The following is a 20246-nucleotide window of genomic DNA, read 5'->3' as shown; positions in this document are numbered from 1 at the left end:
TTGATTTGGTGCTCAAGAAATATTTTTTATTATTGTCAGAGTTCTTTTATGAATTTAAGTATTTAAGCATTTATTTGAAATATAAATCTTCTATAAATGTATTTATAGTCACTTTTGATCAATTTGATGCATCCTTGCTGAAAGTATTCTTAAAAAAAAAAAACTTTCTGACTCCAAACTTACACAGTTATGAGTAAATTATTATGGTTAAATGTGCCAATCTAGAGCAATTGTTCATTATTATTTGTGTGTGTGCAAGGCAAAAGTTACTGAAGCAAGAGAGGCACTGACCGAAGTCACTAAACAGAACACAGAGAGACTACGTAACATGAACAGCCTTCTTAGCCAGAAAAAAGCATTGGACGTCCAACTCAACTCCCAACAGAAGAAGATGGTATTCTTTTCTTTCATTATTCGTATTTCATCACTTTCTTTCTTTAGTTCTTCACATTAATAAAGACAGATATCTGAAATGATTTGGTTTTCTACATTTCTGTTTGAATTTCTACAAATTTACTGCTGTTTATTCACAAGCAGTTGCACCTGCAGCTGTGAATTCATATGCAGGACACAGACATTCAAAATGTGTGTTTGTTTAAGGTGGGTCAGTTCCAAGGCCGTCTGGTAGAGAAACAGGAACTGCAGAGGCTGCAGCGGCTGGTAGAGGCTCAAGCTCAAGACATTGAGGCTCTCAGTGATGAGATCCGTGCTCTCTCACGCAAAGACGGACACATTCTCCCTCCGCTCGATCCTGTCCCGCCTCCCATTCCCGCCCCGCCCCACAGACACACAGCAAGCAATTCTGGTGTGCACAGGAAACTCAACCTCAGCAGCAAAGCTGTGAAATAGATCCACAGACACACTTTTACCTTAAGTACAAAATCAGCATGTTAGCACACAGACCTCAAACTATCAATCTGTTCCTGTAGACATATACTACAGGCTAAATGCAATAAATTCTTATCTTGGGGATTTTAATATGTTTAATGTGTCTTCTTCCTCTAGATTTACCTTCTTAGAAATTGCTGTATAACCTCTGAAATTTCCCCCATTATTTTATCATAATAATCAGGCGAGTTTCAAATCCAAATCACTATGTCAAAGCACTACTCAACCATATTAAATAGAAAATGAAACTGTACATGACCAGTTGACGTGTGACAGCATTGTCCTGTAGCGTGACATGCTTTATCTAAAACAATTAATTAAACATTTACATTCGTTCTGTATGCGCTTGTTATGAAATCATATTAAATTCGAGACTTAAATGAATTTGTGCACTTATAACACAGGACTATTTCTATGTATACTATTTTTTTTATAAAATATTGTGTGTCAATATTAAGAATAATATTAAAATAAACGGTAAACAGTTACAGCACCTACATTTAATATAATTTCTTTAAAACAATGTATATTGAATTTAAGAAATCTAGTTTACTAGATGTTTGGCATTAAAAATGTCTGTCATTAAATATCGACGCATAGGCCTACCTCTTCTTCCCGTTTCTACTGACGGTAAATGAACACATAAATTAAATCAAATAAGGAAATCTATAATATTTAGCACTATAAACAAATACAGAGAAATTATGTCACGTCCATTGTGTGACATTCTGGTGCTGTCAGCTCATGTAGGAACGTTTGACGCGTGACGTCACGAACGTTGCGGCGCTCACAGATTGAGAATGAAAGGAGGTGGTACAGGAGAGGATGCTGTACAGGATGTGCAAAATATGAGCACTCAGAGGAACTAAGAATTAAATCTGATTGGTTTTGGAAGACTGCTATTGAAGACACTATCTCATATTGGTTTTGGGGATTCGAGGACTGCTGTTGAAGACGTTATCTTAATTCCCGTAGTAAAACAATCCGACAATCTAGATTTTGGGTTCCCTAGGTACAAATGCAGATTTGTAGTCTTTGCTTTATCGTTGCCACGTCGTTCACTTGAAGAGGACAGATAATCTGTGGTGCGCGCATCATCCGGACGACGATAAATGTTTTAAATGATTTCCAAATTGACTGGGGATTCCTCACTTGTAAGTATCCAGAGTTATTTATCTAGAGGGTATTAAGGTCATTACATTATCTTGTTTGATAATATAGATTATTAGCTACAAGGTGGGCTGTAATGAAATATAGATGTTCAATCTTAATGATTTAATATCAGTTTGTTTGTTTACGCAAGGTTTAGGTACCGCAGAAGATGCGGAGGAACGTCATGACGACACATGCGTAGACACGCCCATTACAAAAACAAACCACATGATCTCATATGAACTAGTATGTGTGTGAGGGCTGTCCTCTGTGTTTTATAATCTCAATATGTACAGATCTAATACCTATCCAATATCTTTGTAATTCATTATGTAAGATGAGTTTTTATTCCACAGGATTTGTGTGATCTGTGCAGGTAGGCAAACATCATGGCTGTAATTTTAAATGACTGTTGATGTAGGTATGGGATTTTCAAACGTTTTGATGCCATGAACTCCCATCTAACAATTCCTTTGCAAGGCACTATCTTAATTATAAAGGCAGCTTTATATTTTCTCTCACACACATGCACACGTGTTTGTTTCACTATGTTAGTGAGGAATTTGCATAGACTTCCATTGATTTTATTTCACGTTAATGTTTACGTTAGTTAATCGCCTAAATCAGCCCCTACCCCTAAACATAGCCCTCACAGAAATATTTGCAAAACACTAGATGGTCAAATCGGCTAAAACAGATTATTATTATTATTTTTTGAAATCTAGTGTTTTGCAAATGTTTCTGTGAGGGTTGTGTTGTCGGTTGTCATAATATTTCATTATATAAGTGAGAACATTTGGCCCTCACAAATATAGCAAAACCTGTACACACACACACACACACACACATACACACACACGGCTCAATCCTTGTATTTGTGGGGAATTTTTTTGGTCCCCGTGAGGAAAACGGCTTATAAATCATCCAGAATGATTTTTTAATGTAAAAATGCAGAAAGTTTTCTGTGAGAATTAGGGGATAGAATACTATTTGCACAGTATAAAAATAAAACATGAAAAATGAAAAAACAATGTGTGTGTTTGTTGTGTGAGGAATATAGCATGCATGAATTATGTGTTTGCAAAATTCAAAATGAAATAACTTTTTTTTTTAATTGTCATTGTACCAAAGGCAAAGGAAAATATAAAAAATGTTGTATTTTAATGTATATTTACATCATGGACTGTATATTTTTTCTACCCACTATTAGATTAATGAATAAACGTAAAAGGAATCCCCTTGTTACACCTGGTGGTCCTATTTTAGAGTAATGCCTAACGTATCATTAGTTAACAGCAAAACTATCAAGAAGGATGAAAACTGATGCTACAATTTCTCAACACTAAGCCTTGATACCTGTAACAATTGCAAACAGGCTTACTTATTTGTGGTTGCTGATGAACCATTCGTCCACAAGATCCTTAGATCACTCTAATACTGAATCGTGGTGTGTGTAATAATCTTCAATCTCACTGGTCTTTTTTTGTTTGTTTATAGAGGGCCAAAGCTGGACATGTTCTAGTATCTCATTAAGAAGTTGCCAAGCTGGACGAGTCCATTTCTGAGTTCTCGAGAACAGACCATACAGAACCTGTGCACCTCGGACCCATCCCAGAAGAGCAGTATGTAGGTGAAGGAACCGAGGAACCAGTGCGTTTAGCACCACATGCCCGCTACAGGGACGCAGAAACAATCACAGGTCAGAACGTGCATCGTTTCATTACAACTTTCATAAGATGCACTAGTGTTGATTTTCACATCTTTCTCTGGGTCTCTGTTGTAGATGTTTGTAACAGCACAGAGCTCCCTGAGGTGGAGATTATCAGTCTATTGGAGGAGCAGTTGCCGGTCTACAGGCTGAGGGCAGACAGTGTGTATGGCTATGAGCACGACGACTGGATCCACACGCCTCTCATCTCGCCCGACACACGCATAGACCTCACCTCTGAGCAGATTGAGGAGACCCTCAACTATTTTTGTGAGTCAAAGATACTTCCTATCATCATAAAGAGTTATGACCACTAATTGATTTGAATTGAGTCTATCTTCTTTAATATTTTGTTTCAAACATTTATATTTCAAATATTTATATTCAAATATTTCAAACATTTATATCAAACATATATATATATATATATATATGTTTGATATAAATGTTTGAAATTCTATACTTTTGATGACTAACTCGACTGTTTGGCCTTAGTTACTACTGTTACATATAGTAACAGTGACGTGGAAAACATGGGTGAGGGTAGAACCAAAAAATGGCAACAATATTGTACAGTTCATCATACTAAAAGAGTTTAGTTATCATTTTATTAAAATATATATATTTTAATTAATAATAACAGTCAGCTCATTAGTAAGCAAAGCCCGCTGGCCTAGGGCCAGTTTAAGAGGGTTTCGGACAGTTGATCTTACATTCATTAATCTTGTGCATGTGTTTTTATGCCTTGCAAACCAAAACATTTTTTTTTTTTTTTTTTGCATTGCATTGTGCGTTGTTGATGCAAATTGTGCTTTTTTAAACTTTTAACCTAGCTGGCTGACATAAATGAAAATGTAAGAATGACTTGTGCTTTTTTTTTAAAAGCCAGAATTAGAATTGAAAATGTTAAAAACCTTTCTTATTCTTTGGTTAAGAAAATGAAACATTTAATGAAAATTTTTTACTAATCAAAATTATAATCTTGTGGTGAAGCCGGCAAAAAAACAAATATTACATTTGAACCTTGTGTTTTTTTTTTTTTTTTTTTTACCTAAATAATTGTTAGATTAGAGTTACTGCTTGTCTTCTGGTCCCCTACATTTTATTTTTAGTTATGCTACAATCATTTTCCTAGTAATATAATATGATATTGCTGATTTTTCTGTTTTTAACGAGCCTATGTAACACAATATGTAATGAAGAAATATCAAGGTCATTGTGAAAATGTGTTGTCACTGACATGGCTCAGCCAGTAGAAGGTGCTGGTTTCTTTCTTTTGCGTCCCTACACTTTTCCCCAAATTCAACTGAAAGTTCAACTTTTAATGACAGTCTGCAGTCCTCTGGTGTCTCAAAATTCTTCAACCCCTTCATGTCAAGCATCTTTAGTACTTAGTAGAACACCCTTTTGCTGTTATGACCTGCTGCAAATGAGACACCAGCTTCTGGCAGCATTCCTGAGAAATCTGATCCCATTATGTGCAATGGCCTCTAGTTCAGTAATATTCTTGTGTTTGCGTGCTGCAACCAGCTTCTTAAATCCCACCAGAGATTTTCTATGGGATTCAAGTCAGGTGACTGTGATGGCCAGTTGGCCACTGTAGGATCTTCCAGGACTACTTCTGCAACCAAGCCTTGGTGGAATTTGAGGAATGATTGTCCTGTTGGAAGGTCCAATGATGCCCAAGCTTCAGCTTCCTCACTGACGGCATGACTTTTTCTCATATGATTTCCTGATACTTCAGTGAATCCATCTTGCCTTCCACACGCTGCTGGTTTCCAGTGCCAGAGGATGCAAAGCAGCCCCAGAGCATCACCGAGCCACCATCATGCTTAACTGTAGACAGTTTTCTGTTCAGCATTTGCTGCATTCTTCTTCCTCCAGACATACCGCTGATCACTGATTTTTAGCAAATTGGAGCCAACTTTTCTTGTTCTTTTGGGTCAGTAGTGGTGTACGTCTTGGAGTTCTGGCATGCATTTAGTACGTGCCTTACTCTGCAAGCTGAAACCTCAGTGCCTGTTGCCACCAAGTCTTGCGGCAGGTCTTTTGCTGTCACTCAAGGCTTTTTCTAAACCTGCCTTCTCAGAAATCTGGTTGCAGCTGTTGATAGCTTCCTTTTTCTGCCCAGTCCAGGTAGTGTAACCACTGTTCCTTTAACTTTGAACTTGTGAACTATGCTTCCAACGGTGTGTCTAGGAATATTTAGTACCTTCGCTATCTTTTTGTATCCTGTTCCTTGTTTGTGAAGGGCGATGATATCTTCTCTTAACTTTTTGGACCATTCTTTTGACTTAGCCATATTTCTAACAAGCAGTCAAATGTGACACTCAACAAACCTAGCCAGTTCAGGTATTTCTTGTTTTCTAGCTCAAGCACACCTGGTGGAACTAATGAAGCCCTTGAGTAGTTGCATCAGTTGAGTTTGAGACAACACCTGTTTTGCTGATTTTTGCTGTTGTGAGTGATTTTATTCAGGGGGTTAAATCATTTTGAGACTGCAGAAGTCATTAAAAGTTGCATTTTCAGTTGAATTTGCGAAAACCACTTTAAACATTTGTTTTGTTGAGCTATTTCAATTACTTTTGTTTGATTTGTTCATTGCAAACAGCTGAAGGTCTGTACATTTTGCCAATAAGCCTGATTTACAATGGGGGTTGAATAATAATTTCACAACTGTATATATAGAAATAGTATGCTAGTATATTTCACAAATAATTACAAAGAAACAGCAAGTAACACATTGAATTGAACATGACATTTTGATTTAGAAAAGACCTAGATAGTAATTTCTTGTTTTCTTTACAACTTTGAAAAAAACATTTTTTACAGTTTACTCTTTAGAGTAAATAGACTTACAATAGAATGTTTATAAATAAAGTCATATGTACACAATAAGAAGGGCACACTAATTGCATTGTGTAATTTGTGTAGTAAATTTCGAAACACTTCTTGCAACATTTTGGAAATGTTTTATTTAATGTTACATTTTTCAAACATGTTCAGTTGGATATTTGACTACAGCGCTTTACATGTTTACCATTTGATTTATGCCTCATATCAGCTTTCTGTGCTGGCAGAATATACTGACAAAGATAGAGAAATTAACTGTGCCTGGGCCATAAAGAATGATAATGTAATAAGTAGTTCATTTTCTTTTTCTGACAGACTCCGCAACCATATTATATTTAATTTGCTGGATGGTTAAGGAATTATTCCAGGCATGTTAATCTTTAGTTCTCTTTCTGTCAGTCACTTGCTACGTTGTGTTGAAATACTGACACTAGGTGTAACTGTCACGGGGTGACTAAAAGCGGAACCTTATTGGCGGAAGTTGTGTACGGGGAGCGCTTCCGGTGAGACACGGGGCCGGTTCCGGGAAAACGCGGAAGCAGGGAGAAACAATGAGAAAGAGCTGACGAGCGCGATTGCTGTCAGCTGTGCGGCGGAGAAAGATCCCGAAGGGCGATTGGACTATGAGGAACATAAAAGAGGTTGATGTTGAGAGGAACGGGGGTTGTTTCTGGGGCACGCAGCAGGTGAGAGAGAGAGAGAGAGGCCGAGGCCGAGGCGGAAGCAGCGGAGGGAGGCCGCGGGGAAGAGAGAGAGAGAAGACTTCGGCTGGATTGCGGGTGTAAGCCTTGGTTGCACTGTGAGTCTGTTGAATTGCAGTTTTATTGTGGAAATGAGCACGAGTAAACCTTGCAGTGTGTTGGTCACTCGCAGTCACAGCTGTCCATTCCTCTCCCCGCCTGAGCCCTGTGGACAGAGAATGTTGAAACTGCTGAGTTACGTTCATATGATGTTCATATCTCTCTCTGTCTGAGCCCCGAAGAAGAGAACGCTGAAGAAGAGAATGCGGAAGCTGTGAATTATGTTCATTCCTCTCTCTGTCTGAAACTGCTGAGTTACGTTCATGTTATGTTCATATCTCTCTCTGTCTGAGCCCCGAAGAAGGGAACGCCGAAGAAGAGAACGCGGAAGCTGTGAATTATGTTCATTCCTCTCTCTGTCTGAAACTGCGGAGTTACATTCATGTTATGTTCATATCTCTCTCTGTCTGAGCCCCGAAGAAGAGAACGTCGAAGAAGAGAACGCAGAAGCTGTGAATTATGTTCATTCCTCTCTCTGTCTGAAACTGCGGAGTTACGTTCATGTTATGTTCATATCTCTCTCTGTCTGAGCCCCGAAGAAGAGAACGCAGAAGCTGTGAATTATGTTCATTCCTCTCTCTGTCTGAAACTGCGGAGTTACGTTCATGTTATGTTCATATCTCTCTCTGTCTGAGCCCTGAAGAAGGGAACGCCGAAGAAGAGAACGCAGAAGCTGTGAATTATGTTCATTCCTCTCTCTGTCTGAAGCTGCTGAGTTACGTTCATGTTATGTTCATATCTCCCTCTGTCTGAGCCCCGAAGAAGAGAACGCCGAAGAAGAGACTTTTAAGACTGTTTTTATTGTTTAATAAAGAACATATTTATTTTTAATTCTGTGTCTGCCTCCTTCGTGTCCACGTTCAGCTCCTCAGGGGCGGTGCGCAAGCTAGGGGGTGGCCTGTGAAATAACTCTTGGGAGCCCCAAACACCTCTGATGTATTTAGTAAAGGCCAATGGAATTGGCATGTGTAATTTGCATGCCTGGCCATACCCCTGAACATTCATGTGGCCGGCGTGCTGTTGTGGAAATAATTCTATTCGAAAAGTTAGGAGGAAGGAGACAAGTCGAAACCTTTGAAAAGTCAAAGTATCAAAAAATGTTTATTTCTTGCAAGAAATTGGCATTCACATACAGAGAGCATCTGAATATGAGAAGGCAAAGGGTCAGTTCCTCTGCCAAGCTTATATACTCTTAACACACCCTGAATAGGCTGCATCTGTCTCAAAAGATCGCCTTGTTTACCTTAAAAGGAAAACATCTTTGTTCAAGATCTCTTGTCTATCATAAATTCTATCTAGACAGGACAATACCATGCCTGCTTCAGGTTCCAGTTTTTAGCTGCTGCTCAAATTCACACATTTTGCTTATCTCTATTTCTATCAAAGCTGCGCACATATTTTCACACTTGAGGTGCCCAGAAGGTCACTTAAAGTACACATTGTCTCTTTGTTACTTGAAGTACACATTGTCTCTTTGTTACTTTGTTACTTGGTTTCCCCTAAAACCCAGAACATTTCGTTCCTGCAAGCTTGTCTTAACTTATGCATTTCTAAAACTTGATTACATATCTTTACTAATGTGCTTTAGCTTATATGATTATATTTCTTTAAATGCTTATGAGTAAAAATAAATGTTCTATGTTAATACAAGTTGTACACACACACATCTAGAAATAAAAACACATCTAAAAGTAAAAGAACACATCTAAAAGTAAAATTTCCATTACATTCCACCCCATGTTCATTCAAAGAACATACACAAAATTTGACATTTACTGCTCCATAATCATAGTAATTTACAACAAGTAAATTTTTCCCATGGTTATTTCATTTCTTAGTCAAATTCATGCACATTCTCGTTCTCGTATCCCTCATCCTCAGGCACTGTTACCTCAACTTCAATCTCTGGTGCCCTACGTATCATTGTGACATATTCCCCTGCAGTCATTCTAACCATCGTGGTAGACACTGCCTTAGCAGTGATTGCAGAAATACAATTGATAAAACATGGGATCATCAAAATCAAAATCAGAATCAAACATGCTATTGACATAACTGTACTTATCACCCATTTTGTCCACCCCTGCAGGCTTGAAAACCACTCATCTAGTGAAGATGACATTTCTCCTGGAGTGGCTACGGCCACTTTCATGTGCTCTATTATATCTGTTACATTTTGATAGACGTCAGGCAAATTGAAACAACAGGAGGTCCCTAACATTTTGCATACCCCCCCTCGTTCTGACGTAATAATGTCTAAAACTAGACGATGTTGTATAACAGCTTCGCGAATTCCTTTAAGTTCAGTGTTCAGTTTCCCTAACGCATCTTCAGTCTCATTTGCTAAGCGTAAAACCTGCCAGGCTAAGCCATTTATTTTTAGCAAGCTAGCAGCAGTGCCTCCCCCGAGAAGGAAAGACCACCCTGTCATGGATATCCTGCTCGTCCACGGATCCCAAAGTTTGGTACCTTGAAACATCCGAGGTATTTTCTCATCAGCTAAACTTCTTTTTTGTCTCATGGAGGTTTGTTTGTCAGAATTCGCTGCATTCAGTAATTTCCACATAGCACACGGAATTAATCCAAGTAATTCTCCTAAATTAGCCGATCGCAATGGATGGACCCTCCAGGCCCTATCCATTCGCAGACACCACCAACATGATTGGTTAATAGCTAAAGCTTGTCGTTGAAGTAAACTTAACATGCATGCTCTGTTGCCCTCACATTGTATTCTACTATGCATAATAGTTGTGTCTTCATGATGCAAATTAAACTGTTTTTCTAATTCAGCATCCTCTTCTTCAGGTATGCTAGTATGAGTTATTAGTTCAGACAGACTATGGGTTTTCGGTGGCGGATCTACCATTGTAATTTCTATTGGAACATAAGTGTCAGTACCTGAGGTCCACCACGCACAGAAAAATTTTCCTCCCCACTGAGTTGCGCCATCATCTCCTGTTGACAAAGTGACTTTCAGTTTGGTTTTAAAATTCTCAGTGATTTCTTCAAATTTTATAAGATCTGACATCATCCTATTGTTATGACCATCAGATGAGCTGTACCCTGCCTTGGTTAATAGACCCTCACTGATAGCATCCTGATTACCCCCGTACACATCTTGCCATCCACATGGATCCTTACAAAAATACATGGCTTTTCCCCATTTGTTCAAACGGTCTGGATTATACCCAGGTCCTGCTGCTGAAATAGGATCACATATTATAATTATCTTACTCCCTTTACGCTTTGTCATGTTTACCTCTATGCTACCATCCTGTGCTAGGCCTATGGCCAGGCTAGTTAAGAGGATAAGATTTAGTAACATATTGCCACACAGTGCAACCTCGCCAGGCAAGAAAATGTTCTTGTGAAAATGATATACAGTTGTGTTCAAAATTATTCAACCCCCCAATGCTGTAAATGGTTTTAGGGAATTTAGTGTACATTTGTAATTGTATTCAGAATGAAATCCTACAAGGACTTCTTAAAGAACCATATGCAACTAAAATGACATCAATTGGTTTTGTAATACAGTAGTAAATGTTTCTTTTGTGAATTCTTCATTGACACAATTATTCAACCCCTTAAAGACTACCACTCTGAAGAACAGAGGTTCATTGAAGTGTTTTCAATCAGGTATTGAAAACACCTGTGGATGTCAGGGAGCAGCAATAAAGCCTAATAAGCACCAATTAGGCAGCTTTAAAATGACTGTGATACTCAGCTCCTTCTAGACATTTACTGGTGTGGTTACAAACATGGTGAAGTCAAGAGAATGGTCCAGGAAGACAAGAGAAGAGGTGATTACTCTTCACAAGAAGGGCAATGGCTATAAGAAGATTGCAAAGATGTTAAACATACCAAGAGACACCATAGGAAGCATCATTCGCAAATTCAAGGCAAAGGGCACTGTTGAAACGCTACCTGGTCGTGGCAGAAAGAAGATGCTGACTTCGACTGCTGTGCGCTACCTGAAGCGTAGAGTGGAGAAAAGTCCCCGTGTGACTGCTGAGGAACTGAGAAAAGATTTGTCAGATGTAGGTACTGAAGTTTCTGCTCAGACAATACGGCGCACCCTGCGTAATGAAGGCCTCCATGCCAGAACTCCCAGGCGCACCCCCTTGCTGTCTCCAAAGAATAAGAAGAGTCGACTGCAGTATGCCAAAAGTCATGTGGACAAACCACAGAAGTTTTGGGATAGTGTTCTGTGGACTGATGAAACAAAATTACAACTGTTTGGGCCCATGGATCAACGCTATGTTTGGAGGAGGAAGAACAAGGCCTATGAAGAAAAGAACACCTTGCCTACTGTGAAGCATGGCGGGGGGTCAATCATGCTTTGGGGCTGTTTTGCTTCTGCAGGTACTGGGAAGCTTCAGCGTGTGCAAGGTACCATGAATTCTCTTCAGTACCAGGAGATATTGGATGACAATGTGATGCAGTCCGTCACAAACCTGAGGCTTGGGAGACGTTGGACCTTTCAACAGGACAATGATCCCAAGCATACCTCCAAGTCCACTAGAGCATGGTTGCAGATTAAAGGCTGGAACATTTTGAAGTGGCCATCGCAGTCACCAGACTTAAATCCGATTGAGAACCTCTGGTGGGACTTAAAGAAAGCAGTTGCAGTGCGCAAGCCTAAGAATGTGACTGAACTGGAGGCTTTTGCCCATGATGAATGGGCGAAGATACCCGTAGATCGCTGCAAGACACTTGTGTCAAGCTATGCTTCACGTTTAAAAGCTGTTATAACTGTAAAAGGATGTTGTACTAAGTACTAAGATTGAATGTCACTTGGGGGTTGAATAAAACTGATAATAATGTGAGCACAGAAAAGACATTTGTGGTTATTTCATTATAATTGTTATGTTATATTTGTCTGACCTACACGTGCCTCTTTGATTTAATTGTAAGCAGGATGACTGAATGATCAAAATCAATGTCAAACCAGCCAAAACAATCAATTTCAGTGGGGGTTGAATAATTTTGAACACAACTGTAAGTCCTGTTTCTCTATGTATTGTTGGTCTCAGGGCAGGTCTGGTAGATATTATTAGACAGTGCACTGCAATGCCCACGCCGTCAAAACACCACAAAGGTCTTGACACGGTACGAATTACTCCTAGGATTGCTGAATCGTCCTCTACGATTGATTCGTCCTCTCTCCAATGCTGATGGTTTTCGAGTTGGTAACCTACAGGATGACACGCAGCTGTGGTTAGCCTGACCCCTGTTAGGTACTCGTTAGCTGTGAATGGGATTCTTCTTCCGTTGCAGCTACCGCAGGAGCTGGCACTTTTCGACAGTGCGTCCCATGGATCCACGGAGCCCTCTCCTCGACTTTCACCGCAGTGTGAGTTGTCAGCAAAACCTGAAATGGTCCCTGCCACCTCTTTGCTCTCCAGTGTTTCCGCCTCAGATCCTTTATCAGCACGAAATCTCCTGGCCTGATGCTGTGCAGGGCTGTCTCAGCTGGCTCTGGAGCTGCTGCCTGGACCTGTTTTGAGATATCACAGAACGCCTTATCCAGTTCAACACAATATTGCAACATGTCATGTTCACAAAGTGTGGTGTCAGGCAGTGGTCTAGGATTTTGTGGTTCCCAGCCCATGTGAGGTGGACGAGCAAACAGAATCTCGAATGGTGAGAGTTGTGCTCGCCCCCTCTTTCTCATTCTCATATAAGTCAAAGCAATGGGCAAGGCCTTAGGCCATGAAAGCCCTGTTTCATCACAAATTTTTACCAGTTTGTTTTTCAGAACTTGGTTCTGTCTCTCTACCGATCCGGCTGATTCCGGATGATAGGAGCAAAAATGCTTCCAGGGAGTACTCAGGAATGCTTCAACTGCTGAAATTGCATTGTTTACAAAATGTGAGCCATTATCACTCGATAATTTTTCAGGAATTCCCCAACGTGGGACAATTTCTTGTAGGAGTAGTTTCGCCACCCCTTGTGCATCTGCTTTTGCCGTTGGCATGGCCTCAATCCATCCTGAAAAAATATCCACTGCAACTATGCAGTATTTCTTTTTGTCTGATTGTGTCAATTCAATATAATCAAGCATTACATGTGAGAATGGTCTTGGCGGCCTGGGATGCCCCGCCTGTCTCATTGCCTGACCCCTGCCAACATTGTTAGTTCCGCAAATCAGACATCTGCTGCAAAAATCTGCTGCCACTGTGGAAAAACCTTTGGTAAACCAGTTATTTTGCATAATAGAAAACATCCCCGTTTTGGAAGTGTGGTCCAATCCATGCGTCAGTTTTGCATATGCCTGAAAGAAATGAGAAGGTAAACATGGTTTATTATTGGGGCCCCACCACTGTCCATTCTCATACACACAGCCTGTCTCCCTCCATTTACGCTTGTCATCAGCAGAGGCGTGCTGCTGCATCGCTTCTACATCACCTAGTTCCTCAGTCAGCCGTGCTGCTGTAGTTATCTGAACAGGAAGCAGAGCCGCAGCCTTTGCAGCTAAATCTGCTGATCTGTTTCCTTTAGAAACATCATCACTACCCGAAGTATGAGCCTGGCACTTGCAAACTGCCACTTCTTTTGGCAACAGCAAAGCATCCAACAATTCACTCACAAGTAGGTGATTCAATATCGGCTTGCCATCTGCTTTCAGAAACTTTCGATGTCTCCATAACGAGCCAAAGTCGTGTACAACGCCAAAAGCATACCTTGAGTCGGTATAAATTGTAACACGTTGGCCACTTGCCAATTTGCATGCTGCAGTCAGAGCAACTAGTTCAGCAGCTTGTGCAGAAAAATGTGACGGCAGTGGTTGTTGTTCCAAAACCTCAGTTAATGAAACTACTGCATATCCAGCTCTGTTTTTTTCCAAGGTCATCCCTGCTTGAAGACCCATCAACATAAAGAATCATGTCACTGTTAGGTAAAGCCTCGTCTGTCAAGTCTGGTCTTGGACTACATATCTGTTCCAAGGCTGAAACACAACAGTGCGGCTCTCCGTCTTGCTCCGTTGGGAGTAAGGTCGCAGGATTCAAAACATTACAACGTTTAACAGTAACGTTAGGCATTTCCAACAGCACAAAGTTATATCTCAGCCACCGGGCTGCAGATAAATGAGAAGTCTTTTGTTCTAATAAAATCAGTGACACAGCATGTGGCACTAGCAGTGTTAAATCACTGAAACCCACGAAATCTCTAGAGGCTATCACAGCTCTTTCAGCTGCGGCCACAGCTCTTAGACAAGCAGGAAGTCCTCTTGCTACTGCGTCTAACTTTGTTGAGAAATATGCCACTGGTATTTTTCTACCCCCATGTTCCTGTAACAAGACAGAAGACATGTAACCATCTTTTTCAGCTACTGTCTGTGTAAAAGATTTATCTGGATTTGGAATGCCAAGAGTAGGAGAACTCAGCAATGCCTGTTTCATTTCACAAAAAGCACTCTCTGCCTCTGCGGTCCATGTCAGTTTAGCAGAGGCTGCCATTTCCTGACCATAAATTAATGCTGACAGAGGCCCTTCCTTTTCGCTGTAGCTAGGAATGAAGGTTCTGCAATACGAGGTCATTCCTAAAAATGACATCATTTGCTTTTTTGTGATCGGTTTAGAAATGTTTTGTATGGCAGTGACTCTTTTATCAGATAATGACTTCCCATTTGCTGTTAACACGTGACCTAAAAAGGTAACTTTGGTTTGATTTACAGCTACCTTACTCGGGTTGACCTTGTGGCCCCGCTCTGCCAAGTAAGTCAACAATGTGATGGTAGCCTGCTTACAGATCTGTTCGTTTGGACAGCAAAGTAACAAGTCATCAACATACTGCAACAGAGCCACGCCAGGTGGAAGTACCAAATCTTCTAAACTGCGTTTTAAAGCTTCGCTGAAAATTGTGGGACTCTCACAAAAACCCTGGCATAAACGTGTGAAGGTGTACGCTTTACCATTGAAATTAAATGCAAACCAAAATTGTGAGTCAGGATGTACTGGAACACTAAAGAACGCATTCGCAATGTCAACCAGCGTGTAACATTTGGTGTCAGCTGGAATCTGAGATAAGATCGTGTAAGGATTTTGAACGTTTGGCGTTCTAGCTTGTACTGCGTCATTAACAGCTTTAAGATCCTGAACGAATCGATATTCCGTCTCTTGAGTTGAATCACGTATTTTCTTTACTGGAAAAATAGGTGTGCGGACAGGTGAGTCTGGACACTCAACAATGACCCCTTTTTCCAACAAAGAATTAAATACTGGAGTAATGCCATCAATCGCTTCCTTTTTCAATGGATACTGCATTTTCTTTGGCCTATAGTCAGATTTAGGCTTAATTTGAATCGGCTCACAACCTGCAATCAGGCCTACATCATATTTATCTTTAGCCCATAGACAACTCGGAACTCCCTCCAACCCCTCCGGGATGACAGGGAGGTACGATAAGGTCAGACTGCCAAAAGTCATTTCCTCTTCCAACACTGTGACTGCTCGCAAACCTCTCAATGTTTTATGACACGGTTGTTTGAACCATCCGGTACTTTCACTTTGGCAGATCAGTCTTTTTTGATCTATTATGACCCAGTCGGTCAGTTCATGGCACTTGACCATGAAGGGACCTGCGTCACGCCATTCAGCCTTCACTGGTTTGGCCAGTGATATATGAGGCTGTGCATTTTCCACGTCATAAAACATTGCCTGTTTGTCAGTCAGTTTCACATTCAAAACACACCAGTGGTTTGTCCAATACAGATAATCTGTCTTTACATTTTCAACATCAACATTAAGCCAACGCTGCGCATATTCATCATCAGGACCTGTGCTGACATGTGAAGTACAGTGCAAATCTGTGTCATTCATAAATTCAGAAGACGGCAACACTCTGTCATGAGCCTTTGTGGTCAGACACGTGTTAGAAACTTGCCATTCATATACAAACAAAGGGGTTTCCCCTATAGCTACATGCAACATCCTCATGTCAGCAAAAAGCCCTTGAGTAGTACAGTGAACAGAAACACCCAGCTTACAAAGTAAATCTCTACCCATCAGATTAACTGGACATGTCTGAGTAATCAAAAAACAATGCTCAAATTTTTTCTCATCAATTGAACACTCAAGCGGCGTTGAGAATGGTTCTGTGACCACATGACCAGTTGCACTTCTGGAAAAAGTTATCTTCCCAGAAAGTGAAATTGGGTTTGTCAATTCTGTTTCTTTAATTACCGAGTGAGTAGCTCCAGTATCTAACAAGAATAGTAATGTCTTGTCAAGAACGTTTACTTCTATCAAAGGTAAAGACTTATGAGCCTTATAGAAAATATTAGCAAGCATGTCTTCATTGCATAGAGCAGAGTCAGAAACGAAAGGAAAATGATACTTATCTGATGAAGAGACAGGAAACCCGTTGCTCGCACCCCCCTCCTCTCAATCTGCCTGTTCTGTTTTGTAGGCTGCTTGTGGACATGTGTCACGCCAATGTCCTTTCTGTCCACAAATGAAACAAGTGTCTCGATTTGGACGTTGTTGATTTTGTGAAAAATGTCGACCTCTTCCACGACCACGTCCTCTGCCTCTTCCTCCACCACCTCTCTGGTTTTGTTGGTAGTAGTTTGGTTGGCGGTTGTTGTTTTCGCTCATGTGCAGCGCTATCAGAGCTAGAGAAAGATCTTTTTCTTGCTTGGTAGTTTTGGCTGTTTTTTGCTTGATGATTCCCTCATGATGTTTCGCATGTCGTCTGATTTCTGCTGTGGGGGCCAGTTGCCATCCGACACAGCTTTTTTCAATTGCTTTTGAAATTTCTTTGTCCAGTCCATCCATGAACAAAGTTCTTAAATAGTCATCATAAGGATCAGACCCCATAGGTCCCGCACCCGGATCCGTTGGCGGTTCTCGTTTGTCTATACCACCATGTCGATCAAAGCACTCTTTCAGTCGTAGGAAATACGCTTCTGTGGTTTCATCTTTTCCTTGAGTACATTGACGAACTTGGTGAATGTCCATTGTGCGTGGAAATACTTTCTTTAAAGCTGTGATTATATCAGTGACTTTCTTTGTGTAGTCGTTGTTGGTCGGATCGTCGTAATTGATGTGTTTCAGACGAGAATCTTCTGGCCATTGTTCTGACAGCTTAGCCATTTGCACTGGTCCATATTTCAAAACCATTAGTCTCCGCAGTTCACCAAGAGTCGGTCTGAATTCTTTGCAGAAAACAGCTAAATCAGCACCCAGTCTTGCCCCACCTATTTCGATGCTTGGCAGGTGTTCAGAGGCTTTGTTCAGGTCCTCTTGGGTCCATGGCCGCATTACCAGAACTGCTCCCTCTGGTCCGGCTACTTCGAGCATCGGTGCCTGCAAATCTTGGAGACTTTCGTCGTCATCATCGCTTTCGCTCTTTATCTCTGTTTCTGAATCATCAGTCTGCTGGCTCTTGCGTTGGTTTTGCAGGCTCGGTCACAGCGTTTGATGCCGTCTGCCTGTAAACCTGGTCGAACTTTGGTTAAGTTTTCTTGTCGCATGTCTTCGTGAGTGCAAGGTTAAGTCTTTCATGTTTGTGTTTAGCAGTTCTTCTAGGTCTTTGCTGCATTTCTGTCGCTTGCCTTCTTTATATGGTGCCCCAGAGCGCGTTGACGATGTGTCACCTTTCTCTTCCTCTGTCGAAGTATATCTGGGCGGCGGTTCAGCTGGCGCGCTGGCTTGCGCTCCTCCCGTAGCAGCTCCTTCTAGGGCAGGATTGAGAGCAGGTGGGCGACGAGCCGGATAAGTCCCGTCCTCCACCGTCATTTTCACGTATTGACCGAAAAAGGGAGAAGAAGAGTCAGCAATGCCACAACAGCCATTTTTAAGATTCTGTAGTGCTTTCCTTGAAGCATCCTGTCTTTCTATATCAGAGTATAATGGTGCGATGGCCCGACAGACTTGTTTTTGTTGTCTGCGTGTTGCCTCTTCTAACCATTTTACTATGATTTCACCACATTTATTGTAACGTTCTCTGTCTTTTTTCTTGACAATATGAGTCACCCAATTTATTTTGGTTTGAGTCAAATGTGACACACTTAAACCCCCGTTAAACCCATATTGATATTTTAAAAACGGCACAAAAGCATGATACCAAGTTCCCATTATTTTATCCATGGCTTTATACGAATCCTTAGAGAAATCAACCTGTTCCTCCTCTCTCTTCGAATTTTCATTACCCATTTATCTTATTAATTTTATTCAACAGTATTTATATTTGCGTATTTAAATCTTTCTCCCCATGTGGTCACCACGCACTATATTCACTGTGTTAATTCCTTCCCCCAGCGTGGCCACCACGCACCTGCCTAGATCCGTCAATATAGGACTTTCAAAAATGCCTGCATCCGTCGATGTAGGTCTTTCCCAAACAAGTGCCTCTGTAATGTTTGAAAATTACTATCAGGCTTATTTCAAACAAGCACCCGTCTGGTGTTGAGAAATTACTATCAGGCTTATTCTCAAACTCTGGCCCTTTTGGGAAAGTAATTAACACATGGCATTCGAGAAATTACTATCAGGCTTATTCTCAAACCCTGTTTGGAAATTACTTTCAGGCTTATTCCAAAATCCTGACCCTTTTAGGAAAAATATTCAATACGCAAATAATCTTTTTTTTATTTTTATTTTATTTTTTTTATTTACCACATAAATAATTTTTCTCTCACCGTGCTTTTGCAGCTTGGTTCTTTTATTCGGGATCGCGTCCACCTAGGCCTGCCGTGGTGTCTACAATTCTCCCGTCCCTTGCAGTTTAGCGTCGGGGTATCGGAGCCAGAGACTTCTTGTCTTTGGGATGATCAGTCAATTGTGTCCATGGAGGTCATCAGCTTTGCGATCCCATCCCTCGTCGCCATTTGTTGTGGAAATAATTCTATTCGAAAAGTTAGGAGGAAGGAGACAAGTCGAAACCTTTGAAAAGTCAAAGTATCAAAAATTTTTTATTTCTTGCAAGAAATTGGCATTCACATACAGAGAGCATCTGAATATGAGAAGGCAAAGGGTCAGTTCCTCTGCCAAGCTTATATACTCTTAACACACCCTGAATAGGCTGCATCTGTCTCAAAAGATCGCCTTGTTTACCTTAAAAGGAAAACATCTTTGTTCAAGATCTCTTGTCTATCATAAATTCTATCTAGACAGGACAATACCATGCCTGCTTCAGGTTCCTGTTTTTAGCTGCTGCTCAAATTCACACATTTTGCTTATCTCTATTTCTATCAAAGCTGCGCACATATTTTCACACTTGAGGTGCCCAGAAGGTCACTTAAAGTACACATTGTCTCTTTGGTACTTTGTTACTTGGTTTCCCTTAAAACCCAGAACATTTCGTTCCTGCAAGCTTGTCTTAACTTATGCATTTCTAAAACTTGATTACATATCTTTACTAATGTGCTTTAGCTTATATGATTATATTTCTTTAAATGCTTATGAGTAAAAATAAATGTTCTATGTTAATACAAGTTGTACACACACACATCTTGAAATAAAAACACATCTAAAAGTAAAAGAACACATCTAAATGTAGAAAAACACATCTAAGTGTAAAAGAACACATCTAAGTGTAAAAGAACACATCTAAAAGTAAAATTTCCATTACAGTGCATCACACACTTCAATTTTGTTCTTCTGAGCCTCAGCACAGCATCTCTTCATGATAAGAGAAGCGAATTTCCATTCACCTCGCAACTGCTGCTGGATTCAGAGCACACATCAGCGGTCTCTCTCCAAGTTATGCACAGAAAAGTGCAGGAAGTCCCCCTGGGTGCATCAGCGGCATACTAAAAGCTTCCTGCTTCCTGCTTTGCTACTGTTCGGACGCTTTTGCTTACTGCTCCGCACTTTGCTCTATCACTTTTATATTTTATC

General features: G+C 40.6%; 2 protein-coding genes across 2 annotated transcripts in view; both read left to right on the top strand.

The window, feature by feature from the left end:
- The window catches only part of cfap44 (cilia and flagella associated protein 44), a 206854-nt gene extending 205939 nt beyond the window's left edge, over nucleotides 1–915 (top strand). Inside the window, exons 32-33 of the mRNA XM_079877906.1 lie at nucleotides 260–394; nucleotides 601–915. Of these exons, the coding sequence (XP_079734032.1) occupies nucleotides 260–394; nucleotides 601–849 (384 nt within the window). The 3' untranslated portion in view covers nucleotides 850–915. The remainder of the gene's footprint in view (nucleotides 1–259; nucleotides 395–600) is intronic.
- Nucleotides 916–1670: 755 nt separating this feature from the next.
- Nucleotides 1671–20246, top strand: part of trak1b (trafficking protein, kinesin binding 1b) — a 59263-nt gene continuing 40687 nt past the window's right edge. Inside the window, exons 1-3 of the mRNA XM_079878845.1 lie at nucleotides 1671–2042; nucleotides 3538–3739; nucleotides 3824–4018. The gene's annotated coding sequence lies outside the window, so the exon portion shown is untranslated. The remainder of the gene's footprint in view (nucleotides 2043–3537; nucleotides 3740–3823; nucleotides 4019–20246) is intronic.

Source organism: Squalius cephalus, assembly GCF_949319135.1.
Source record: "Squalius cephalus genome assembly, chromosome: 8".
Classification (NCBI taxonomy): domain Eukaryota; kingdom Metazoa; phylum Chordata; class Actinopteri; order Cypriniformes; family Leuciscidae; genus Squalius; species Squalius cephalus.
Note: the sequence above shows the minus strand (reverse complement) of the source record. Positions and strands in the feature narration are given on the sequence as shown.